At 43.9% G+C, this 26,981-nt stretch overlaps 1 protein-coding gene across 1 annotated transcript in view; it reads left to right on the top strand.

Moving 5' to 3' along the window:
* The window catches only part of ephb3a (eph receptor B3a), a 39,228-nt gene extending 21,650 nt beyond the window's left edge, over positions 1–17,578 (top strand). The window contains exons 7-15 of the mRNA XM_085440373.1: positions 516–672; positions 859–967; positions 1,276–1,328; positions 2,915–3,037; positions 3,715–3,962; positions 8,536–8,751; positions 9,041–9,190; positions 11,983–12,176; positions 15,813–17,578. Of these exons, the coding sequence (XP_085296499.1) occupies positions 516–672; positions 859–967; positions 1,276–1,328; positions 2,915–3,037; positions 3,715–3,962; positions 8,536–8,751; positions 9,041–9,190; positions 11,983–12,176; positions 15,813–15,924 (1,362 nt within the window). The 3' untranslated portion in view covers positions 15,925–17,578. The remainder of the gene's footprint in view (positions 1–515; positions 673–858; positions 968–1,275; positions 1,329–2,914; positions 3,038–3,714; positions 3,963–8,535; positions 8,752–9,040; positions 9,191–11,982; positions 12,177–15,812) is intronic.
* Positions 17,579–26,981: the final 9,403 nt, after the last annotated feature.

Here is a 26,981-nt window from a genome sequence, read left to right as displayed (position 1 = left end):
TTACTGCCTACGTAATCACTGTTTACAAACTGTAAAAGGGTCTATAACACTAAAGCTAGAAGAAAATTGCCAATCTTCAGCTAGCAATGGCTCATTTATTAGTAATAAAAAACCAGCTGGTCAGACCAGGGATGTCAAACTCATTTTACAAGCCATGAAATGTATGAGTCAAAAGTCCACAGTGTGTATGTCCTCCTTCACATTCTCCAGCGGACCGGATGAGAGTCTTCGCCAGGCCAATTCTGGCCCCCGTGCCGTATGTTTGCCAGGCCTGTAATAGACTAAAGAAAGCAGCAAGAGCAAAACTTATTAGTCTGTTAGAATAAAAAGAAGGACTGGCACATCCACGAATAATGAATTCATCCTTTAATCCCTAAGAAGAAGATTATGACACGACATTTTTTCAAAGTATGATATTAGTTTGTGAAGCTAAGCGAGGATAGAAAGATGGAGACACATAATAATATTTAATAATAATATTTAACTAATATTTAATATTTATGTTTTTCCTTCAGGGCCAGGCAATGTCACACACTGTAACTTCCCAGCACAGCTCAGCCAAGGTGGAGGGGCTGCGGGCTGCCACGCCCTACGTGGTGCAGGTCAGAGCACGCACCGTTGCTGGGTATGGACGCTACAGCAACCCCATGGACTTCAGCACCAGCCTCCACAGTACGGACTCGTTCTCTCCCACTTTACCGTCTGTTCCTGATGATCTGCTGCAGCGGTTCTCTTAATGAGGGTTCAGACTTGATAGTTTTTATGGCTGCCCTAATTGGTAGCCATTATGCATGCAGCACGAGCCACCCTTTAATCTCTCTGCTGTTATGCATTCATTTGTGTGTCTCCGTGGCCCAGGTGACCCTCAGAAGTCCGTGCAGGACCAGCTGCCTCTCATCATCGGCTCGGCGTCCGCGGGTCTGGTGGTCATTGTTGCCTTGGTGGTTATCGCTGTTGTCTGCCTTAAGTAAGTGTTTGATTTTCATTACCGACAGGCTGAACTACATGTTTTCACTTTGTCCGTTAGACTTTGAACAAAGACGCTCATTAAATTTTAACATGCTCTCAGAGGATGTAAACTGTTAGCCGCTACAAATCAGCTCCAAAAGAGGGGAAACAAAGAAAGGAAAAAGCAGATGTGCTGCCAGGAGTTTCGTCCTCAGCCTGTGATTATCTGATAGCGCAGTTAGACGTTAGCTTGATTCACTGTACCTGGAAAGCTGGCCAGGGCTGATTATGTCAATGTGACTTTTCTCATGTGCTTCTTGTTTACAGGAAGCAGCGCAGCGGGTCAGAGCTGGAGTACACTGAGAAACTGCAGCAATACAGTAAGTTTATGTGCTGAGCTTGGAAACCGTCTCCTCTGTGCTACTTTTGCTCATGCCAGCACAGTTAGCCCACTGATTCAATCAATTATCCAATCACCTGTTTGAGGCAGGAAAACACTTCCCTGTTGTCTCGGAGGAGGTCCGAGCACACAGATCATCTGAGTTGAAGTAGATACGTGCGCAGCGGGAAATAATTCCACACTGGACGAGGAGGGGCTGCCCACACACTGAAATGTAAAATATTTGTTAATGCAACATTTTTCCGAGGTCTTTGCTTGATGAAATTTCAGTCTGCGGAAAGTCATTTGTTTGGTTTCTATTTTTTCCCCCTGAAACACACATGGCATGAATTGCAAGCTCCCCAATGTGATTCAAGTTCTCCACTTTTCTGTCTGCCTGTGGACGGGATGCTGTCATTTGAAGGCCAAAAATAAAGCAAAATGAATTGTTTGTTAACTATATTTTGTTTTGATAGGTTTGATAGATTCTAATGCAAAACATCAGCCTCGCTGCACAGATCTTAATCAAGGCGCTATCAGTAGGAGAACAGGACTAAGAATCTACTGCTGTGCTGTGAGTCTCTGTCTGAGCACAATAGTGTCACTTGCAGTTATTATAAACTAAACTCAGTGATTCAATTTTACCAAATCACAACAGCAGTCGCCTCAAGGTGCTTTATATTATAAATTAAAGACCCCCCAAATCATACGATGCCCTATGAGCCAGCACTTGGCAACTGCGGGAAGGGAAAACTCCCTTTTAAAAGGAAGAAAATGTCCGGCATACATCTGCCATGACCAGTTAGGAATGAGTGGAGGAAAACAGGATAAAAGACACGCTGTGGAAGAGAGCCAGAGATGAATAACAGCTAATTATTAAATGCTGAGTGGTGGATGCGGTGGCGGTGGCTCTGCCTCCCAGTCTTCTTTTAAATACCGTAGGAACCACAAGCAAACCTTCAGTCTGAGAGAGAAGTGCTCACAGGATGGCACTATAAGGTCTCTGAAAATAACATGTGGTGTGATTATTAAAACCTTGTATGTGTCGAGAAGGAAATTACACGATTAGGCCTTAAATTTTGACCTGATCCTGGGATTAACTCACATGTGGGCAGATGCCTACAATTTCCTACATCAGTGTAAATGTTCATGTAGGAATTAAGTGGATTTTTCCGTGTTTTATATCTTATGTTCTGTTTTTGTATGTTAGAAATCTTCTCACTGCAGCCATATTTCGATTCACTTATTCAATATGTGGCCACTCTGTAAAAAATGTCCACTCGTGCATCAGAAGAAAAGTCAGACTGATCTTTAGGATTAGGATTTATCCTTTTCATTACACGAATGCTGAATCTCATAGCAGTTCGCCACAAAGTTGTTGAGATGAATCAGTGTGGATTCATCGTCTGGCTTTGCTATCCGTGGATCAAACACAGCATAGCTAGGAACATGTCTTATTTATACTGCAGCATTGATTTCACTCATATTATTCAGCCGTTGCCGTATTCAAAGCTTTGCTTTTAACAGATGAACTCATATGAACGACATTAAAGATGCAGATTTTTTCCATTTTTCTCTATTTTTTAGTTTCTCCGGGGGTCAAAGTGTACATCGACCCTTTCACCTACGAGGACCCCAATGACGCAGTCCACGAGTTTGCCAAAGAAATAGACATCTCCTGTGTAAAAATAGAAGAAGTCATCGGCGCAGGTAAAGAACCCTGATGTTTTTTGTCCAAGTGGACAGAATAATTTACCTTTATTAAACATTTATTTGAGCAAGAGTATGCCATCAAGGCCGGGCGCTGCTCTGTTAGAGAGTCCTCTGTGGGAGAGCAAGGTTAGGATTCAGAGTGCACATGAGAGCTGTGGGTGGGAAGGACTTCTCTGTAGCTCTCCGCCCCTCCTTCCTTTATTTCTTTCTTTCTTGTCTTTCCAGCAGCATGTTGTGTCCTAACTTCACCTCAAATGACAGTCTGCTCCCGCTCGTTCAACCTTCCTGTCTTCTCTGTCTTTCCTTCCCTTGTAAACATTCGTACTCAGGCACCAAATGCAAAACCCTCAAGTACCTCGCCCACCCTCTGTCTCCCTGCACCCCTCCCAGGTTGCACACTCGATCTATACCAGTCACTCCCTCTCTCCCCAACATCTTCGACCCCTGACCCCACTAGCGACCCCCGTCTTCTCTTTTCTAATTCTCTCCCACAGTCGAAGTCGACCCTCAACTCACTCCCGAGTCCGACCAGTAACGCTTCCTCTCCCCGCACTCTCCCTGACGCTCTCTTTCCCGCCACCCCTCCTCCCCGTTCATTCCTCTGCTCACTCAACCCCTGCCCACCTCCATCACCCCCCACCCCTCCTCTCGCCACCTCGTTCTCCTCGCTCCAGGTGAATTTGGCGAGGTGTGCCGCGGGCGTCTCAAGCAGGCCGGGCGCAGGGAGATGGTGGTGGCGATCAAGACGCTGAAAGCCGGCTACACCGAGCGTCAGAGGCGGGACTTCCTCGCCGAGGCCTCCATCATGGGTCAGTTCGACCACCCCAACGTGATCCGTCTGGAGGGCGTCCTGACGCGAAGCTGCCCCGTCCTCATCATCACCGAATTCATGGAGAACGGAGCGCTCGATTCCTTCCTCAGGGTAAGCTTGGCGGGAGGCGTGCGCCGCCCAACACCTCTGACAGAAAAAAGATTGCTTTCTGTTTGCATCAAAGCTGAGAGGAACACACACACACACACACACACAGTCATTCACGATACCTCTGGGTTATCAGAATGTTTTACTCTCTGTAAAACACCCCGAGGCTCTTTACTTGCTGAGAGATAGAGATTAAATGCGCAATATAACGCCTGGAGACAAGCATAGTGTCTCTGCTTGACGTGACTGAGTGATGCTGACAGGCTCTTCCCGTGCACAAACTCCTGGTGGAAAACTGTCACACACGCAGACCTTTGGATAGGTTTGCTTCAGTGTATTAGAGAGTCTTTGTACCACCGCAGAATACATTAGTGATCAGAGTTTTTGGTTCAGACCACCTACACAAAACGCTGAACAAAGGCGGGATGAGAAATGAGGTGTCACAAGGTACATTTCCAGCTGCGTGGGGACTATTACATGTCATTTACATCCAATAAAATGTGTTTTCTTGCGTGGCTGTACTGTGAAGAAGACTACTGCAGCTTTTTGACTAAATGACAATTCTTCATGCTTGCGATGAATAAATGCTCTGATGCTGGTATTAATAGCAGTTTTCAGGGGATATTGTTAATGATATTGAAGAAAGGCGACACTGACCAGCTTGTCGAGCTGGTTTCGGTGGGTTTGATGCCTGGTGTGATGTCGGTTCTCTCTTAAAGAGAATTCGTCACACAGTTTAAAAAAAGTATTGCTCAGTACTTTGTTGAAGCTGCTCAAGGCCACTCTTGGCTGTGTGCTCAGGGTTGTTGTTGTGTTGGAACATGAGCCTTTGCTCCACGCTAAGATCCAGAGCGCTCTGGAGCAGGTTATCATCTAGGCTGCATATCTCTGCATTCATCTTACCCTTGATCCTAACTAGTTTGCCACTTCCTGCTTCTGAAAACCTTCCCTACAGCACGCCACCATGCTTCACTGTAGGGATGGTATTAGCCAGGTGATGCTTAGTTTCCTCCAGATGTGATGCTTGGCATTCAAGCCAGGGGTTCGATGTTTGATTCATCAGACCAGAGTATTTTGATTCTCATGGTCTTAAAGCCCTTCGGGTAACCTTCAGTCTCGCCACTCTACCAAACAGGCCTGATTGGTGGAGTGCTGCAGAAAAGGTCCTTCTACCCCAATCGCTCGGACTGGTCAAGTGGCCAGATCTAAGAAGAATTTCAAACTTCTCAATACTTATCAATGCAGTACTTTTAATACTTATGTACATGTTAATATTGTGCATTTCAAACAAAATAAAATAATCAAAAATTTCACTTTTTTCAGTTTTCAGGATGTTAATTGTTAAGCACAATTTGATCTCTTTTTAAAATCGTTCTCAATTCAAAGCCTTTTGGACTTTAGAGTGCTAATATATTTGTTTTAAAAAGAAGCGGTTTGACGTGGTCCTCTCTGACTCTGTGAAAGATCTATCGGAGTTTACAAGGATTCATTAATTACCTGAAAACCAGCTGATTTATCAGCAATAAGAATAATAGCTGCAGCTCCACACGAGAGCCCTCACTTCCTTTTCTCGATCAGCGGGGAATTAATCAGTTTTGATAATTATTTGTCGAGATGGAATAAATGATAAATATTCATCAGTCGTAGCTTCTGAGATTTAATCACTCAAAATCTTGTTCCTTTTTTACGTTTAGTCGCTGTGTAACTAATTAATAACATTTATAAATGTTGTCTGAATAAGTAGCTTTACAGAAACCGCTGACATGAGGGGCAAGTTTACCGTCGTATTGGCGATGAACGGCTGGCTCTAGTTGATTTCCACGCTTTTCTCCAACCAGTCGGTAGAGACCGACTTATTCATCTGAACTTAACATGTTTGGTGACACTTTAACGGTTCTTTAAGAGTGGGTTACTGAGCTCAGCTAACCTCGGCAGTGCCAGAAATTAGCGAGCGGGGGCTAGCTGGTTTACATTTCGATACAGGGAAGGGGGCATTGGGCGGTGACAGCCACACTCCAATATGATTGTGACACCACGAATGCTATCAGACCAGAGTGCTGTTAAGCTTGCATTACCCAACATCTAGATCGGACTGATAACACTGATATGATATAAATATGCTGATTTTAGATTGTAAATCTACTAATATATGATGCTGTGTTATTATATATAAAGCATTTCAGCAGGGTATCGGTGATTAAACTCCTGTCCAGCTGCCACATTAAACCGATGTGCACATTAATGAGTCAATAATTTAGGCAAATCATTAAAATACTTTAGATTTACTTTGTGCAGCAGCACTTTTTAAGTACATGAACCTGAAAATAGTGACAAATATCTTCTAAACCTCTTGATGCATGCTCAATCATCCAGGAAAGTAAATCTCCAAAAGGTTGATTCTGTTCATCTGGACGTAGCGTTTTGTGGGAGAAACGTTTCATCACTCATCTGAGTGACTTCTTCAGTCTCAGCTGACTGCAGGTTTCCCCAATCTTATAAATAGTACATTTGCATAATGACTGAAACCAGTCCACTGAAGGAACAATGGGCTGGGAGGTCAGTTCCTTGATCTTAATTATGCAAATTCTCATGACCATTGATCAACAACCACTGATCAGTGGTCATGAGTACCATTCACAGAGAGTTGGGGAATTAAGGAACTGACCTCCCAGCCCATTGTTCCTCAGTGGGCTGTTTATAAGATTGGAGAAACCTGCAGTCAGCTGAGACTGAAGAAGTCACTCAGATGAGTGACGAAACGTTTCTCCCACAAAACGCTACGTCCAGATGAACAGAATCAACTTTTTGGAGATCTTCTAAACCTGTTCTTTACAGTCTGTTTTTCAGAATCAAAGGCTCTGTTTTCTTTTCTTTCTCTCAGTTGCTCAGTTAAAATAACATTTGTTGGTTCTAATCTTAGTTATCAAGTAATCATCTGTATCATTACTGCGGACGATTTCAGATGTTTTTATGTATAAAATCTTTGGGTTTTAGGATATATGTTTTTATTGTATTTCGTCATTTTTATTCGTTTGTCAATCATCAAGCCAACTCGCCGTCTCCTTTCTAAGCATTTTGGACACTTTCACAATTTTCAAGTTAATTTTCAATTTATAAATAATGAACTGATAACGCCAACACTCATTATTTGCAGCTCCACATCTGATAGTGCAGCCTGAGCTTTTTTTTCCCCTCCTTCTCACCCACTCCTCTCAGCCAGCTGTCCTACAGATAACAGAAAAAGTGCCTGCTCTGTGCTCTCCTCACTCCCGCTCTCTCGCCAGTGTCACACTGCCTGTGACTCAGAGGAACTCAGAGTCCTGCTCTAACAAGGAAACTATTGAGTTAATGCACACACACACATGTGCACGCACACATGCACAAACTGTCCAAGCGTGTCACCCGCAGTGGAGCTTCAGACTCCCCCCCGGACATGTGGACATATGCACATGTAGAAAACTTTATAGAAACACAGAAATAACACACATGCACTCATGCCACCGTGGCTTTGAAGGCCTGCTATGAATCACGGCTGTTTACACATCCATCCATCCCGGCTTGTTTGCCTGTCAGACTTCATTGGAGTGTGCAGACTACAAGGCAGGATGTTTATGGGTTTGCGATGGCACGTCCTGTGTTCTTTGCTTTCTCATCACGGAGCCAAAGAAGGAATTGATTATGTCGAGAAAAAAATTCTTATTTTCCCCACCCCTGTGACTCCCTTCGCTCGGATTAGATATTCAGGTCATGAGAGAAAACCTCCCACCGTAGCTTCGTTCAATTTTGCAGAAATTTCAGATCATTTTTTAACTGGTTAATTGATTAGTTTTAGTTCAGCTCCCACACATCAGGGTACACGCGCCTTCGCGAGTCAGGAGCGCTGATTTATTGCGATCTCGAGTATGTGACATGCGTCACAAATGCGGAGAATTGTAAATTAAACCCTGAAAGCCCTCATCTAAGATTACTTTCATGCTTCTCAAATGTTGCACGAGAGGGCAAATCTCTGCTTCTCGAGGACTTTGCCCTTTTTACAAATGATCTTTGAGCAACATGACATAGTGATTTTGTTGACGGGCTGATTTTATTCTCATGTCAACAGGAAGAAGAAAAAGCAAAGCCATGTTCAGCCTTTAACTGCTACTAGTTTGTCAGTCAGTGAATGAGGGGAAAATACCTGCAGTGGTCTGGTTTTGATTGCAGTGTTTTGGCTCCCATTATTATATTGTTTTGTTGAGTCAATGGCGAGCCATACCAGCTTTAGTATGACAGTAAAGACTCTAATTAATCAGCTAATTGGACAGCATGCATGAAAAGGTCAGCTGTCAGTGACTGTCAGCGGGAGCCATGAAGCACTATGACAGATGTCATGTTTACGTGGCCTCGGTGACTGATCTCCTGCCTCTGGTTCTCCTCTTATCTCCCGTACTCGCCCCTATCATCTGTTTCAATACATCTTTTCTCTTTCTCATTTTCCACTCCCTGTTCATTAACCGCCTCCTCTGCTGCACCCTCCCCGCTTCTCCCCCTCTATCTCTGACTGTGTGCATGTGTGTTTTTTTTTCCTTGCTTGCAGCTGAACGACGGGCGCTTCACAATGACACAGCTGGTCGGGATGCTGCGCGGCATCGCTGCAGGCATGAAGTATCTGTCCGACATGAACTATGTTCACCGAGACCTCGCCGCCCGAAATATCCTGGTCAACAGCAACTTGGTCTGCAAGGTCTCCGACTTTGGCCTGTCGCGCTTTCTGGACGACACCTCCGCTGACCCCACTTACACAAGTTCTCTGGTTGGTCAAATACGCGTGAATGTGTGTGCCGCTGTGCGTTTGTGTACACTGTGCTTGTTTAATTGGGCGTCTTAATTCGATCCCCACTCACTTGTTTCACATGTACACATAAATGCATGTGTGACTGTTCACGTGTGCCAATATTTACGTTGGCGCACGACACCATCTGTGAAATTTGCATTTGCTGTTTGTTTTTTTTGCATTTGTGTGCTGCTGCTTGTGCCTGCGCTTATAGGATTGGAGTATCTTTCAGAGTGCTGATACCATCCCCCTCTGTCTGTGTGTGCAGGGCGGTAAGATTCCCATTCGGTGGACAGCACCAGAGGCCATTGCCTTCAGGAAGTTCACCTCTGCCAGTGACGTATGGAGCTACGGCATCGTCATGTGGGAAGTGGTCTCCTATGGAGAGCGGCCATACTGGGACATGAGCAACCAGGATGTAAGTCAGCACAAGAGTCTCACGAGAAAACGTATATCTATAGCCTGAAAGCTCATGGAAGGAGTTTCATGTCTAAGTTTAGGGCCGGCTGAGAGTTTCTCCAGGCTGCTGTGGCTTTGATTTCCAGCGTGACATGTTGGACTCGGGCCTGTTCTGCTGTCTTTATCTCCTCACTGCAGATGCTGGTTGCAGCTGCGTGCCTATGTTCTAGTTTTTACCACCTTATTTACGGCCCTGGCCTGCCCACCCCCCTACAAATCCATACTGCAAAGCCTCCCTTCTCACACTTACAAAGGCATACTCAGGATTGGCTTTTTCTCTCCTTCTTCTTTACGTGTGTTGGTACCTGTAGGCTATCTGCACTGCACAGACATTGTAACTGCAGCAGTGAGCTCGAAGGAAAGAAAAAATAAATCTCTTGGTTCCTCCTCCCTGAACAAAGTACTGAAGCAATGTGTACACCTCCACTTCACTCTCTGAGGAATATCTGCTCTGTACTGAGCTTCAAAAAAGCGACTTATAACGCTGATACCAATAAAGCAAAGGAGAAAAAAAAGGATCAGAAATGAAAAATGGCAGTAATGTATGTATAACTTTCACAACAGAACCCACATGCAGTAATGAAAGCATCAAAGTAGAAGCCCACTATTGTTCCCAATAGCCTTTGTGCCACAGTCATCGCTCAATAAGCAACAGAGTCAACAAATACGAGATATAAACAGAAGTACTCGCAGACTTAGAAGCACGACATAAAAATCAAAGAAGAAGCGGCGGGAGACGAGAAGCGCTGCAGAAATGTTTTATTGTTCCCAAATGGAATTTTTTTATTGTTGTGGGGAGTTAAAACCCATACGCAGCTTACGGAGGCAAATGCAGTTGCTAGGCGAACTCGCATCCGTGAGCCAACGTGTTCTTCCTCCAGTTTATTGTTTCTCCCATCAATCATGCCAGTTCTGAAGTGACAAATTTGAGAATATTGTTTTTATAGTTTTGTTAAGACGCTGAAAGAAAGATTGGAATGTGTGACAGCACGAGCTGAGGAACTGTCTAATGCAGGAGATAATACAGGAACTGCCGATTATTCTCACACCACAACAACAAAGGCCAAACAGAATGAGCATAATACGAATGATTCAGAGCCAAATGGTAACACTCTGTAGAGGCGCCACATGAAATTTGCCTAAATCCTTATGCACAGTCTTCTGGGTTGATATTTATTTAGCATAGCAAATTTCAAATGTAATCTTCATTTGAATGTGTTTGTGGCGGAAATGATTATGGACCAGAGTGAGACAGGTTTACAATTATCAGAAAGCTTGCCATAAAATGTGTCCAAATGTATTGGTGTTCTTTGTCTTCAAAGGAAATTTAATGATTTCAGAGACCCCTCAACTTTATCCCTTAATGCAATAATTTCTGAAAACTCTAAGATAGGTTTCCATTAAAATTTCTTACAAGTATACAAAGGATGAAGAGTAATAGCTGAAACAAGTTTCAGATTTCTTTAGCAAATGATCAAAAACTTGCAAAACAAATGGTATTCTCCTCTTAAAATGCTAACAGCCTAAACATTTTAAACATTATTATGGTGTATTCTTTCAGTTATCTCTTGTAGTACACTTCTGCATAGTACAAAATACTTTTTGCATAGTACATGAACAGGGTAGTGTTGTTTCAAATCCAAAGACGGCTAGTAATGCGCTTGTTGAAAATGGCGATTGTAGCTAATGACCATTATCAACATTAGCTGCTTCATTTTGCAGAACTTTACAACTCGTCAAGCCTCCGACCCTTTTTTACATCAAAGACCTAATCAAGACACTTCAGCATCCACAAACATCAAATCATGCCACAAGTATAACATTAATACCTGACAAAAACAAAAACAAACCAATGTTAGCTAGCTTGCTAGCTAGCGTTGGCACTAACTAGCTAGCTAACTTTAGTGATGTCGGTGTACCCTCCCACTGGCTGAAAACTGGTTGATGGTCACATTTCTCCTACCTTGGAGACAGCTTGGCAAGCACTGAGGATGAAACATGTTTACACCTTAGTTTTTTACACCATCTTACACTTGTAATAAAACCCTTGTCAGTGTTGACATCAAATATACTATATTATTGCTTTTAGCTTCATTCAGTATTTAGTGGAGACTCAAACAAAATTACCTTACAGATACAAATTTTTGTGACCGTTAAGTTACGTGCACGGTTAAAATTATTTAAGTGCCAGACTTAGACAGACAATTCCAGTATAAACTTTTCTCAACTTAGAGCTGAGTGATTGAAGCGACTACCAATGAGAGTGCAGCATACTGGATATTGTAAATAAATGAGAGGATTACCATTCATCAGTCAGGAGTAAACTGTCAGCTTCAAACTCCCAACTCCCAACTCTTGATCGTGGCTCAAGAGTTGGGAGTTCGCCTTGTAATCAGAAGGTTGCCGGTTCGAGCCCCGGCTTGGACAGTCTCGGTCGTTGTGTCCTTGGGCAAGACACTTCACCCGTTGCCTACTGGTGGTGGTCAGAGGGCCCGGTGGCGCCAGTGTCCGGCAGCCTCACCTCTGTCAGTGCGCCCCAGGGCAGCTGTGGCTACAATGTAGCTTGCCATCACCAGTGTGTGAATGTGTGTGTGAATGGGTGGATGACTGGATATGTAAAGCGCTTTGGGGTCCTTAGGGACTAGTAAAGCGCTATATAAATACAGGCCATTTACCAAAGTGATGCACAACAAGTGAAACACTCCCTGTGTGGACAAGCCAGTTGTTAAGATTGACTTCCTTTGCCTTCAGGTGATGACAGCAGTAGAGCAGGACTACCGGCTGCCCCCACCCATGGACTGTCCCATGGTGCTGCACCAGCTGATGTTGGAGTGCTGGATGAAGGAGAGAAACCTGAGGCCCAAATTCTCCCGAATCGTCAGCACTTTGGACAAGCTGCTTCGCAACGCCGCAAGCCTCAAGGTGGTGACCAGCACCTACTCAGGGTGAGTCTACAGTTAGGTCCTTGATTTGTTGCAGTGCATATTAAGTTGCATATTAAGGCAAACAGTCTTGGTTTGATTTGTCCAAAGATTTTTTTTTCAGAACTGTGCAGGTTGTTTTAGATTTTTCCCTTACAAAGTTTAATCTGGCCTTCTTGTTTCTTGTGTGTAACCAGTGGTTTGCACTTTGTGAATCCTCTATAGTGATTGAAAAAACTAGTTCAAGGTTGTTGTTTTTTTTTCCTTTTTTCTTTTTGATTTGTTTAGATGTTTTGAAGATGTTTCTGTTAACCATGTAAATAACTCTGCGATCATCCACTTTAGTTCACTTTTGGTCTTGCTGAGCTGACCAGTCTCTTCTTTTCTTTTTAAGAAAGTACCAGATTGTTTTTCAGTGAACTGATGGCTTCCCTCTCTTCCCTCTTAATGAACTTTGTTTATTATGTTTTCTTCATTTACCGTGAAATAACAAGGAGGGAACCGGTCTCACCCGCCTATTAAAACTGATTGCCAGTCAAACGTCCAATTAAAAATGTGGGGCTATGTATAAAAATGGCTGCAATTCCTGAACAGTTCATTCAAATATTTAGTAAAAACCTCTTGAATTAAATCTGAAAGTTTGCTCTTCAAATCTAACTGTATATGCAGGATAAATTTAAAGTAGATGTCCATGTGACATGTCAGAGTCGGGCTGATTTCAGTATGGTTTTTCTGTCGGTTATAGGAAGACAAGTAAGTTCGGTTAAATTTTCTCTTCCATCCAGAGATGGTATAGATCTGTTAGAATCACAGACTTTGATTACCTTGTTGGAAGGCTGGAGGTTTCAGACACTTTCCCACCACCCAGCAAGCACTTTGAGACAGAGTTTTCTCTTTTTCTAGCTAAAGATCAATGTTGAAGTTGAAGTTAATGTTAAAGTAGATGAAGAGAAGTTGCAAAGTGGATGGAGAGTGTTGCTTTTAGAAAAGTGTTGCGTCTCAGTCCTTTGTGGAAAGAGCAAAGCGCTTCACTGTCACCACCTTGGCAAGTTTGCCGCGAGATTTAGCAACTCTTCAGAGAAACTCGCTGAATTTACTTTTCTTGGTAGCTGCTACAGAAAAAATAAATAAAATATCAGTGGATTTCCATGCACAGGAAGTTCTAAACGAGTGTTTGGGGCTGCAAATTTAGAATCCAGCTCGTGTCCGTTTTGAGGATTCCTGGGTCACAGCAGCAGCAGCCAGAGTTTACAGTAAATGCAGAAGCATGGACTCTAATTAGAAATAATACCAGCTGTGTTGTGGCAGACTTGGCACCTGATGTATAACCGAGGCATAAAATGCTTTTGAGGTCTTTCTGCAATAAGAGCAGAAATAGTGCAAACACAAGGAAGCAGTGATGCAATTCCTTCTCTTTCACCTTGTGCGAAATTGTCCTCTGTATTGCATATGACGGCTGTGAAGTGCAGGATGAAGACTGGTGCAGGGACGAGCAGCGCCGCGCCTCTGGGTTGTGGGAATGAGATGTCACAGTAAAGAAAATTATGGCTGGCCTAAGGAAAGGCACAACAGGGTTCATGCTTGTTGGCTTCGGTCTTGTTTTATGCTTTTGGGGGACTTGGAGGATGCCTCTTTGAGCTGAAGGCCTTTGCGAGCAAACAGCGGACTCTGACATTTCCCGTGGACGTGTAAAGATTTCGCTTACTCGTAGGCGCCCGTCTTCGATTTCGAGCTTGTTCTCACTGTTGAATTTTAATGATTAGTACTTCTTTTAAGACGTACCAGATCCCTACATCTTAACCGATGCGTAACGAAACGAGCACACGTCCTCGAGCCCCTGCCTCTGACGTCGGCGATGGCACCCTGTTTCAGAGTCACATGAGGCAGAAATTGTACGCAGAGGATCCGGGTCTGATGCCAGCTTCTTGGCTCACAATTTCACTCTAACACTGAGCCCCAAGGGCGATTCTTATGCCAGGATTTGGGCTCGGCGAAGCTAATTGTGTCACAGTCCGCTGTGACGGACCGAGTGGAGAATGCGTGTAATGGACCCAGGTGCGTACACAAGTGAGCAGACGGGAGTGAGTTTTAACAAAAGGCGAGCCTTTAATATGGCTGAAAACAAGGTGTGCAAATACAGCAGGGATGGCGTGGCTAAACAAAAACCTAAACTGAGAACAAACTATGGTGAGGCTATGGCTTGGAAGACAACAGACCAGGCATGGAAACACGGAGGGTGGGAACACAGACGACGCGACACAGACTGTACGAAACACAGAGACTAAATACACATGAGGGATGATCAGGGGAAGTGGATGCACACGGGGAACACAGGTGACACTGATAATCATAACAAGACACGGCAGGAGTGAACGTAACACTGATGGGAGATGGGCAAAGTAAAGCAGGAAGTACACAGAGGTTCAAACAGGAGGAGAGAGAGCACGGGGAGAACGCAGACATAACGGGCTGGGGAAAACATAGAATAAAGCACAAAGAGAGACGAGGGCTCATAAATACACAGAGGGGCACACAGGGGGTAAGAGTCACGAAGGGAAAACACATAAGGAACAACGTAACAGATCAACCCAGGAAGCATGGCCTAAATAAAGAACAAAATACAAAAATACATGAAAACTAAGAATACTGGGCCCACATGGCCCAGGACCATGACAAATTGTGTGTGGAAATGTAATGGCTGACCTCAGTTTAATTCCCCCTATACTTGGCTGGATGCTGGAATGTAGGTGATAGGACAGACAGCAGCCAGAGCTGCTGATGTGGAAAAGCAGGAGGTGATGAAGTGTGAGTAATAAGGGAGATTGAGGAGAAGCTAAAAGAGAGGAATGTGTTTAATTAGGTTGCTAATGAGCTTTTTAATGCATCAGGGGAGGGTGCACCCAATGCTGTGATGAGCAAATAGGAAGGCAATGGGTGTGTGTGTGTGTGTGTGTGTGTATGCATGTTGTGCTGTTGTTGTGTTCCGATGACATGCCAATGATTAATTTATGGCCTCATCTGTATGCAGCAGCTAGAGATATAGATGGAGAAGGAGCAGGAGGAAGAGGAGGAGAGGGAACGGATCATGTTGTCAGAGCATGATTTAGAGAGCGTCTCCCGTGTTTGCGCGTGCGCGCGCGAGCCGTCGGAACGCTCGCTGCTGCTCACCTGCCATTGGCTGCTCAGTGATGTCGGGGCAGATAACGGAGGGAGAGAGAGGATATGAGATGCGGCGCTATCTGTGGAGTATCTTGTGCCACGAGGGCCTTAAAAACAAGGACACTGGCCGAGGAACAAAGGACACTCGGAGGCTCGCGGGGCTTTTTCCAAGATAGCCGAGAAATGTGTTGAACTTTTATTAAAACTGGAAACGCGATGAATAGATTCAGGCTTGGCATTTGAGTTGGATGCTGTTTATAGCAGATGAATCTCCGGATCAGCAATTTTGAGCTCATTCTCCTGGCGCTGTATTTTTTCATTGTCCATAACCAGGAGATTTAAGTGTATAGACTCTGCAGAATTTAGCTACGCTTGACACCAAGATGGATTAGGCCTTTATCCACCTTCAGCGAGAGCACTTAGTGGCGCGATAATGAGTTGCACCTTTTGTTTAAAGTGGCCGTGAACTTGGCGCTGACCTGTGTGGCTTTGTGTTGGCAGGGACCTGCTGCGGCTGGGAGGAACGCTGCCGGGACACAACAGGAAGAGTCCGGACAACAGTCAGGAAATCATTCGGCAACAGATGAGCCAAACTCTCCCGATCAGGGTGTGAGCTGGAAGGACTAGCTAAAAACTACCTAAAAACTCTTGAGACGAAGAACTGATGTAAAATAAATTTAAAAAAAGAAGAAGAAGTAAATGAAAAGGATGGAAGCTCCGGCGACACAGCGAAAGAGGACCAATCTGGAGATTTCTTTCCCACTGGAGACTCAGTGTCTGTTTAAAGAGAACTCTCCATTCCAGTGTGTGTGTTCATTACTTGACACTTGTGGATTTGTGACTGTTGACATAAAGCCAGACTTCTTATTGCTCCCTCTCAGGTTGTGTTTGCATGTCTGCATGTGTTTTCTGCTGGTTGGGGAATCAGTCTTTTCCTTCTCTTCACCCTCCAACTGAGGACAGGGCGGGCAATTTCACGCAGATGATGCAACAGTGCCAAGATAAAGCAATCGTTTGCTTAAAACCAGCTCAAAGACAGCTGTGGACCATCTCTCCAATCAGCGATTCCTTTTCTTTTTAAAAGAAAAAAAACCCAACCAAATATGTTCATTCATTTTGCAAATTTTATTATTCTTATTTTTTCCTGTAAAACAAGAAAAAAGAACTACACACTTTTCATCCGCTTCCTCTTAAAAACCGTCTTCCGTGTGTAACGGGAGACGTTACAAAACCTGTACAAAGCATCCGAGTCTTCACACCGTCTCTCTCTCGGTCCGAGGGGAGGCGTAGCTGACACTGTGCGGGACACGTCATGTGCATGCCAAAGTGGAAACGTCTTCACGAGAAAAGGATGAATAACGGTCCTCCTTAACTGTTGCTTTGTCGGCATCTTGCTGGATGGGCTTTAATGTCCATGTTTTTTCTTAATCTTGTTTGACTCACGGACGCATTGTTTTGAATGCTAACTTATTATCTGGCGAAGAGGTGATTCCTACCTGGACTTACCTTCTTTTTTTTAATCACTTGTTTTCTGACATAAACAAAGCAGACAGACATGAATGGGTGAATTAGGAATCAATAGTTCTGCTCACACAGAGTACATTACCTTTAAACCCACTGAGCAGACATGTTCAAGGGCCTGTCTTTTCATTTTGTTTTTGGTTGTTGTTGGATTTGGGGATTTTTTTTTCCTCAAATTAAAAGCGCCTGTGGTAATGCTGTGTTGTACATTAAACTCTGGTGTTGCAGGTCAGTGTGAATCTAAAAGGTCGTTATCCAGATGATAGCTTGGTGACCTTAATAGCGACCAGACCTACAAACACGGATGTAAAATCGACCGCTCGCTGGTTCATCTCTCCTCACGTGTTTTCTCCAGCACGCCGGCTCTCAGCGCAGTTTCCTATTAAAACGACTGCCTGTATATAACACTATATTTGTATTAGACCAACCTGCTCGGCATTTACAACTATCTGACCTGACTTTGGCCTCTCTATGACCCTCGTTTATATGCTTGTTTGTTTAATGTTGAGGAGCAGACAAATAGAGGAAAATTACAGTTAAATGGTCATTAAATATCTGAAACTATATGTCACGCTGAAAGAAAATGTGTCTGTTAGGGCAGACTCTTTTTTTTTTTTTTCCTGTGCAAGTAAAGGTGTATTAGATTGTAAAGAAGAAAAAAATTTGCCAGAAAAACTAGAACAAAAATAAGCATTTCTCTTTCAGTATTTTTACGATAATCATATGCAAATAAATTATTAAATGGATCTCTGGTATTCTCTTTGATTTCTCCGTGGGTTCACTAGGCCGAAGTTCCCGGCCTCCTCTCATCCAGCCGTGGGATGAAACTAGGCGAGAAGCGAGCGTGTTTTACCTCCTCGGTCGGAATATCACAGCGGCTTTGGATGAACTCATTAAGATTTAAGATTAATCAAAGCCCCGTCCGCACAGCTCGCCAATTAGCGAGACCACAGGACTATTCTGGGGATTTTGCAGTCTCTGTTGCTGCTGGAGAGGCTTCAAGGAGGCAAAGTTAATCTGGCTTCACACCAAATGTCAGCGTTATTTGGCTTTAATCTGTCTGCCAGGACACAAACCAGGTCCCTGCGTACTGCCGCGGTTGAGTGAAGCTGTCACCCACTGTTTTTATTGACTGAGAGGAAGCTCGACTGTCGGGGGGTTCATACTTAACCATCTCTGACTCACAGCTCAGGCTGCTGCTGTATGATCAGCCACCAAAGGGAAGACTGCTGCCGTGTTCTCCACATGTTCTCTAATCATCTCTGCAGCTCCCACAGGATGTGCACACAGCAGTCAACACACAGCCCCGTGGCATTTATCAAGTGTGTCAGATTCTCAGGTAGATAAGGTAGATAGATGCTTTGTGGTGGGGTTTTTATGGATACATCAAAAAAGGAAAACAAAGAAATAGAAATGCCCGACCTTGGGGAGCAGTGTTCTGCACACGGGCCTGCAGAGGAGGAAGTCTGTCGGGGGGAAGCTGCATTTGGGGGGGGCCTTGCTTTTAATCACGGTCTCTTGGTTTTCACCGCTACATCTGAGATCTGACACGGTGTCAAAAGTGAGAATTTGCATCCTGTTTATCATCAAAACCTTTGAAGCGTTTCCAGTTTTTGCAGGCCGCTTCAGCCTGCTGCTCACTATAAACCAGCCTTCACGTCCCTTCCAATCACAGCAGAGCTGCTGCGGGGCCCTGATAGACGACGCAGGACGGCAGCAAACCTAAAGGAAAATATCTGGATTTGTTGTACCATCAGCTGAAACGCTTCCTCACAGAGATTTTAATGAGCGTGCTCCGTGGAGGGGAGGGGGGGGGGGAGCCGAGGAAGCGGTGGCAGGATGACAGGCAGGTTTTTATTTCGCAGGCTGCTCGCTGCTCATCACTAACCCCGACCGTCTGCGGTTCAACATCAAATCGCTGCGTCGCCGCAGCGATCCCAACGATTACTGAAAGATTAACACCAGCCCAGCCGTTATACTGGATGTATATAATCACACGAGAACACCAGCCAAGACAGGACCCACAGAAGACATGAAAATAACACACACACACACAAACACACAGGCTCACTACAAACACGCCCGCGTCGCTCACGCTCAGATCTGCTGGATTGGCAGCGATTAGTCAGATTTAGCTGCATCTACTGCTGTAGCCCTTCTGAATGCAGCAGTCAGTTCTCTTCCAAGCTCAAAGCACTCATTTGCCATCCTGTCCAAAGCAAGTTTAATGCCTCCAATTACAGGGGGTCTGCAAGCAGGCAGATTTGGAGCGAGGCGGCTTGGCAGGAGTGTTTGCTACGCATCAGGGCCTTTTAACAGAGCAGTGATTTGCTGTTGCTTGCTGCTGCTGCTGCTGCTGCTGCTGGTGGTGGTGAAGCCGCCTGCGCCGGCTCATCAATGGAAAACTACCCTCTTTATGGTGAAGCGCATGCAGCACTAAGCCAAAACTGTGAGGAGACGCACACAAAGGACAAAAAAAGAAGACGAAATCTCGGGCTTTTTAACGAGTTGTTGCTGGCTGTTTCTTCACACTCTCTGCGTGGAGGAATTTCTGCATCTCTGCACCGCAAGCACAAACGGAAATCAAAGTCTTTTCAGCAGCCATTTGGATGTAAAACGGGCTCTATTTTAATTGATACTGTACAGCAGAGTGTCAAGGGTGTAAAGCGAGCGAAATGAAGGAATGGGTGCAAGAGGATAAGATAGTTGGCGTAAGACTGACACGAAGCACGGGATGTGCTGCATTAATTATATATGATAGTCAAGGAAAAAAAGAACTTTTCATCTCCCCAAAATTTATATATATATATTCTTTATACTAAAACTGGCTTTGATTTGATTTTTTCAAATTATATAGTTAAACGGATTAGCTATATCCTGTTTGTATGTACATATATATATCATGCAGTAGTAGATTTGACTAATCCATGTCCATATTATTAATGTGCACCACCATCTGCAATAAAAAATTCAAGGGGGCCTATTATGAAGAGATTTACATGATTTACAGAGCAAAATCTCATATCTCTTATCTCACACTGAGTCTTGGTGACTTTCAGACTTGCCTCTGATTGACTGCTCCTAGTAAACAAAACAGAACTGGAGGTGGGCGGGGCTTCTGATATGACCATATAAGGGATATGTGCTCTTACTGACATCATACAGATCCAAAAGTAGAAAAAAATGTCTGAGATGGCACAATTAGAGCTTTCATTCACAGCGATTACTTGTACACATGCTAAGATCATTATGTCAAGCTCTGGATATTTTTATCATGAACATCAACTATTCTAAGATTATAGCAGCCATGTGAAAAGGGAAGTTTTCACAGCAGCAGTTTTTTTTGTATTACTTTCTTAGTGTCACACATCTTTGGAATTTGCATTTATTCATGCACTGCTCTCTTAAAGTTCCACTGCAGCATTTCAGACAGGTTAAAGTCTGGAGTTTGACTGGGCTGTTGCAGATTTGCTGCTGTGCTTGGGACTATTGTCCTGATGCATGACCCACTTGCAGTCAAGCTTTATCTGTCGAGCAGATGGCCTCACATACTTTGGTATTGAAGTTTCTCACGTTACGTCATGCGCTCGTTGCTCAAGAGTCATCACCCATACTAGACGTAATACAAGGACCGGTTGCTAGGGAAAAATATGTATTTCCCGACTTCCTGGCGGTGGTTTCTTGAGGTTTCTGACTGTCGGTGAGTGAAATTGGTTGCAAAAAAAGGTGCTGCACTAAAAACCTCCTGCTTATTGACTTGGTTGCTAGCAGTTTGCAATGGCTGCCTGTAATATCCCTGTAATTTGTCATGATTGTCTGCAAATGCTTGCTAACTACTAGCCGAGCAATAGCAAAGCTTGAAAAACCCCAACACAGACCAGAAATTGAGGTTTGTCTTTAAAGTGTTTTAAAAATGTGTTGAAGGCAAATGCTCTCCACAGTTTCACTGCACCTCGAAGAGCAGCTGGATGTTTGTAGATAAGACTCACTACCATTCAAACTATGACCACAGCAATATGCTAGCAACTAAACCCAAGACAGATTTTACCACCCAGCTGGAGAATACATATTTTTTTCCCAGCAACATGTGGTTGCCAGATAGTCATGGACTGGTCACAAGGCCTGCGTGACAGAAGTTAGTCTCATGTGGTTAGTAGGGTTGCCAACTCCCTGAAGAATAAATAAGGGACACCTCGTGGCCAGGGCCGGGCAACCCAGTTGTCTTCACCCTTCCCAGTGTGGTAGCTCTTTTTTTTGTGTGTGAAATTATTTTTTAACCATTTGACTTGAATTTGATTTAAGCAGATGCATATTCTTTGTGATATGACCATATGGGAAACAAATGATCATTTAGCCATTTATTTTTAGCTCAAAATGACAACATTAACACAGTAAAACAGGTCTCTCTCTTAAACAGAAGCCTGTCATGCTTAGCTTTTGAGGATATAAGTAAATCTTTCTTTAAAAGAACTCTGTCCTGCTTAACTTAAAATTATATAAATTAATAGAAAACAATAGAACAAAATCATTCTTGTAACTGTGCACATTTAGTGCATTTAGTACAACTGGCTTCAGTTGAGGTATTATTTCAGCTTTTCTAAAGCTAATCAGGTTTGTAAACCCACTTGTTCCCATGATTACGCATCATAACTCATCATCATTATTCATCTATGTATTACTTTTATGTATTAGTGATCTATTTGTTGTAATCATCTATCCTTACAGATGTTTATTACACAAAATAAGTTATATTATCACACTTCTGGCCACATAGCGCTGATATTCACTGCACATGCCCATATTAACCTTAACCAGAGGGTTTAAACAACAAACCAGTGTTTACATACCATATCTGCTTCTGCCGTGGCCTGGTGGACAAGAAATTGGTTAAGGGTTCCCCGAGCTTTCACGCCCCTCATGTTCTTCATGTGCCCACCACTAGAAGCATGCCTATGGAAAAAGTGCGCCGGCACACAGTGCAGTGCGCTTTAAAGGTGTTATGGTGTATTTTCCCAGCCAGGTGTTTCCCTTTTCCCATTCCTCCCAGTACTTTTGCAGCCTATTTTTCTTTCTCTGAGCGAACAAACATTGCTGCTCTAATGCTGGGCTTACACTGTGCGATTTTTGGCCCATTTTGAGCCGATTTTTGAGTCGTGCGACCGATTTGGTGATGGGCCAGATTTTGGCCTTCATCGTGCATCGTGTAGTATACGTGGGGTAACGAGAAGCGATTAACACCTCGAGCAGCTCCCGATCATCAATCGCTCGTGAGCCGCTCACACTGCTCACGCGCAAACACGTAAACGTCGGTGAAAAAGACGGAGCAGCACGGCTGTGCAGCGTGTGATCTGGACACAAGTGATGGAGGCACAACTTGTAGAACTTTGGAAAGCTCATCCGAGCCTTTTCGATGTGGCATCACAAAATTATCACGACCACAACAACCGTGAAAATAGTTGGATCTACACTGCTGCTCATTCACAGCTGCCTGATCATGTTTTTCATTAGCAATTTAGCAAAGTTGATGGTGGTGGTGTGTCTGTGTGAGTGAAAGACAGAGAGAGCGAGCGACAGATTTTCTGTTATAACCTTCATGTTATGGAGGCACAGTGTGAGCACTCAGGTCGCATCAGAGCATCGGGCGGTATAGTGTGAGACCTACATCGTGACCTACCAACTTCTAACCCCTGCGAGTCAATCGTGCAGTTTGAGCAGGAGCTGAATAACGTGACTGAAAATCGCACAGTGTCTGCCCAGCTTTAGGTGTACTGTCGTCCGAGACTTGCACCGCCGTGTCGGCGTTTGTTTCCCTGTTGGCCATGCTTCTTGTTGTGGTCATCTGTTGTCTTCCGGTATTTTCTCCGTAAGCGACCTTTCATCGACCAATGAGATGAGCGGTAATCTGAATTGTCATACTCGAATTGTCATAAGTGTGCTGTCAGCTCATTGGTCACAAAGCAGGAGAGGGGCTGGGAATTATGCTTTCCAACAAAGCGTTAATTCCATTAACATTTATAGACTACTTTTGATTCTCACTGTATTACGGGACAAAGTGCGTCCCTTATTAGCTCAATACGGGACGTGTGCTTTTGTTTCTAAATACGGGACAATTCCGTATTTTAAGGGACGGTTGGCAACCCTAGTGGTTAGCAGCCACGTGTCTGCAAAACATCAGCACAGAGGAGTGCATGCAATTGCTGCAAGGTGCCCATGTCCTGTGGCTGCAAGACAAACTCCATCACTCCTCCCCCACCGTGCATGATAGTTGGCATGAGACCATTGTGCTGATATGATGTGTTTGGCTTTCTCTAAATATGGTGCTATACATACAAATGGTGCTATGGTGCTATACATATCTCCACTTTGGTCTTCTCTGTCTGAAAGATATTCTTTCAGAAGTCTTGTGGGGGGGTTTTCAGATGTGACTTTGCAAACCTAAGCTGTGCTGCCATGTTCTTTTAGAGACAAGATGTTTTTTCCTGGCAGCCTTTTCAAACAAGCTGTACACATTCAGCGTTTTTCTAATTGTACTGTCATGAACTTTAACATTCAACATGCTAACTGAGGCCTGGAAAGTCTGAGATGTTACTCTGGGTTTTGCTGGGAATTTGCTGGGATGTCTGCTCCGGCAAAGATTGTGACCTTACAAACCTGAATGCTCCAGACCACACAACTTTTGCTTTTATTGAGGTGTTCACAGTAGCAGCACCTGGCTGCTACTTACCATCTTAATTCCTATGAAAGCAGTCGGGTGTAGTTAGTTTTTCACTTCATAGAGTCTTGTGAAGGACTTTCTTTTTCACTTGACTGTGTATGACAGAAAATAAGAAAAATCCTTAAAGGTCTGTTTGATAGCTGCAGTTATATTTTATTATTAAAATGAAAAAATGCCTCGGCAACACATTCCGTATTTCAACAGTATTACTAGGCATGAAATTTTCCGTACTGATAGACACTAATTCATCTTTAAGAACCTTTAGAAAATGAACAGAATTTCCCAATCTGCCCACAATTTAACACTGAAATCTGAAACTCATTATAAAGCTATAAAGTTATGTGACATTCGTCTTCTTTTAATCCAAATTAATGGATTACGTTTAACATTTCTTGTAACCAGATTATTGTAATCTTGTTAAAGATAATCCCTCACCCTGGTCTTCAAGTAGCCCATTATATCTGAACATTTCTGCAAAGCAGCTGGCGCTAAATGCAACTGTAATCTGAGCTGCAGCCTCGCACCTAATGAAAAATATATGGGGAGCTGCAGAATATCTCATTACAGAAATATTCAATTTTCCCCTCAAATGATTTGTTCACATTTAATTAAAAAAGAGCTACACAGAAACTCTCACACGTACACACACATGCACATCTGGGATAGTAAATAATGCTTTCCAATTTCGCCTTTACCTCCCAGCACTTTCCCTATAAAAGCCCTCAGTGTTGCAGGGACGGGTGATTAGCATGACAGTGCATTTTGTGCACAGAAAGGCTTCCCCACCTCTGCCAGTCTCTGGCTCTATCTCTGCAGTGTGAGCCATTAAATGGCCTCTGAAGCCCCAGCCATTGATTAACGGGTGTCAGTACCCTGTTGGGTTTGAAGGACGGGATGCATGTGCATTAGAAAAGTGCCTGCTAGCTGCTAACCCCCCCTCCCATTCTCTCGCCACCTCCACAATCACCACCCCCGTTCCACTACTGTTGCTGCCAGGGCTGCTGATCTCTGGGCCACAGCCGCCACAGTTTGAAGGGAATCAGAGCTGGCGAACGAGGTCAGGAGGAGGAAGGGAGTGAGGGAAGACTTAGGAGCGGAGGAAATGTAAAGGATGAGGAGGGATTGGGGATAAATCGCTGCAGTTTAAAGCTGCGCCGTATTAAACATTTTCAGACTCACGCTTATTCACTCTCTAGCAGAAAGTTGATTGTGTCTGTTACGTGTGACGCTTTATTCACCCTAGCTTGGCAGGAAAACTAGATACTTCAATTGCCACACAATATTCTGCATGCACAGTAAAAAACGAGTGCATGCTGTTTTAAGTGCAGCTACATGTTGAAGTCAAGTATCTTTTCCATCTGGCAAGATAAACAAATAAGGCTCCTATTATGTTACTTATTTCTTCGTAAGCCCGGAAGGTTACCATTATGTGTGCATGTGCAGAGGAGGGATAGTGGACATACTGGGCAAAGGATGTTGAAGCTGCCGGGCATACTAGAAATTGGAAAGTAAAAGACAGAACCATGCTTTATCATTTTTTAAAGACTTTCAAAATAAATGTTAAATTACAGGTGACATATAGGTTCTAAAACCTAAAAATAACACAACTTTAACTGCGTTTAACTGTAAAAGTAAAGGTTCCTGTTACATTACATGAATAAAAATATAATCAGTAGATGTTTTATGACTTTTTGATATACTTTATATAAGACATTGACAATACAATGCCACTGTAATATAACCCACTTGGTTTTAGAGTCCACAAGCTAGCAGGCTAAAGTGATTCATCCACTCATAATGCAACACAATAACTGTTGTGTTCACTTAACAACACTCCCTGCCCAGTATTATTGCAGCTCTCTTGGATTGGTTTCTTCCTGTTTAAAGGGAGTTTTTCCTTCCCACTGTTGCCAAGTGCTTTCTGATAAGGAGTAGTATCTGGGTTTTCTCTGTATAATTGTTGGGTCTTTACCTTACAATATAAAGTGACTGTTGTGAATTGGCGCTATACGAAATGAATTGAACTGAACAGCAAAGTCGTGCAGCTTCCCAGCTTGAGAGAGCCTTCTAGCTAAAAGAAAATCTGACTTGGAACTCAAGATTTCCGACTTCCCACTTCAAAAGGAACACGGCATGTTGACAATTTTAACCCTCCATTTTTTGGACTGGGCTGTAAACATGTTTTTTAATGCTGCTAACTTGTAAATGGGACTCACTTCTAGAGGAAGTGCAGCAAAACTCTGGGACTTAATTTTTTAGCTCCAGGCGTTGCTGCTTGGTTTTTATGCAGGCCTACATGGATGACAAGCTTCTCCATCTAAGCACAAAAACAAATAACTGTATTTCCTAAATTGTTAGCTGCTATCTGTGATGGATAAGGATCTAACATTTAACAGCTCAGTTGTGTGTTTGACTGAGAGGCCGTGACTGCGCTGTCACGTTGCCATGAGATGAAACATCACAGGGAACACTGTAACAAATCTCCATTGTCCAGCATAAAGAAAACAAAAACACAAACAAAACCAAGCCCGATGCAGCATGTGAAAGACCACATCTGACTGCCAGGGCGTGTGTGTTTCAAAGCCCTGAAGCAGTGAGCTCTGTGTGAAAAGAGAGGCCAGCAGAGATCATTAGCATGCATGTGAATGGATGGAAAGAAAGAGCAGATTATGCATTTGTATGTTTGCCGATGAGATAGAGGGGTTTAGGTCCCTTAACCCAGTTTGAATCACAAATCCCCCACCAGGGGAGGAGAGGGGCTATGGATAGAGAGAGCAGGAAGAGACCGACTTTAGGCTTTTGAGTAAACGTAGAGGGGGTGTGCAGTGCTGTGGTCTCAGAGCAGATGTCCCAAATTGGCAAAGAAAAGAAAAGAAGACCAAAAGGGATTGGTGGTTCCCGAGCTTAACTCCTATCTCAGTGAATCTGCAAAGTGTCTGCGCGGAGCATCAGGGCGGATCGCATCACCAGGCTGCCAGTCAAAGTTTTGAGAGCTTGTTTTCAGAGCTGCTTTTGTTTTGGCCTGTGGGGCGTGTTAGCAACAAGGCCGAGAGTGAGAAGGCCGAGAGGCCGACTGGCTCCGGGGACTCTTCCCCCTACATGTGGACGACTTTACAGTTCGCTGCAAAGATGAGGAGAGACAAGGAGCAAAAACACTTCCTCGCAATCCGCGCAGAGAGCGGCGACGAGCCAGTGCGTCACACTGTCTCGTCCCGTTACCGGGGTCAGCGGTGCCGATGCTGACAGTGATGGGTGTCACTGCGGGTTTGTAATTAAATGGCAAGAGGCTGTTTGAAATTCAGTGCCATTTCTTTCTTCTTCTTTTTTTGCCTATATCACAAAGAGACACAAACACACACACACACACACACAGGCTGATTCTTATCGCCCGAAACTACCTGTATATTCGAAATAAATGGCCTGCCAAGCAGTTG

Source organism: Copadichromis virginalis, linkage group LG18 (genome assembly GCF_057382275.1).
Source record: "Copadichromis virginalis isolate Kocher_CV1m ecotype Utaka linkage group LG18, C_Virginalis_male_GT1.1, whole genome shotgun sequence".
Classification (NCBI taxonomy): domain Eukaryota; kingdom Metazoa; phylum Chordata; class Actinopteri; order Cichliformes; family Cichlidae; genus Copadichromis; species Copadichromis virginalis.
This window is presented reverse-complemented; position numbering and strand designations above follow the sequence as displayed.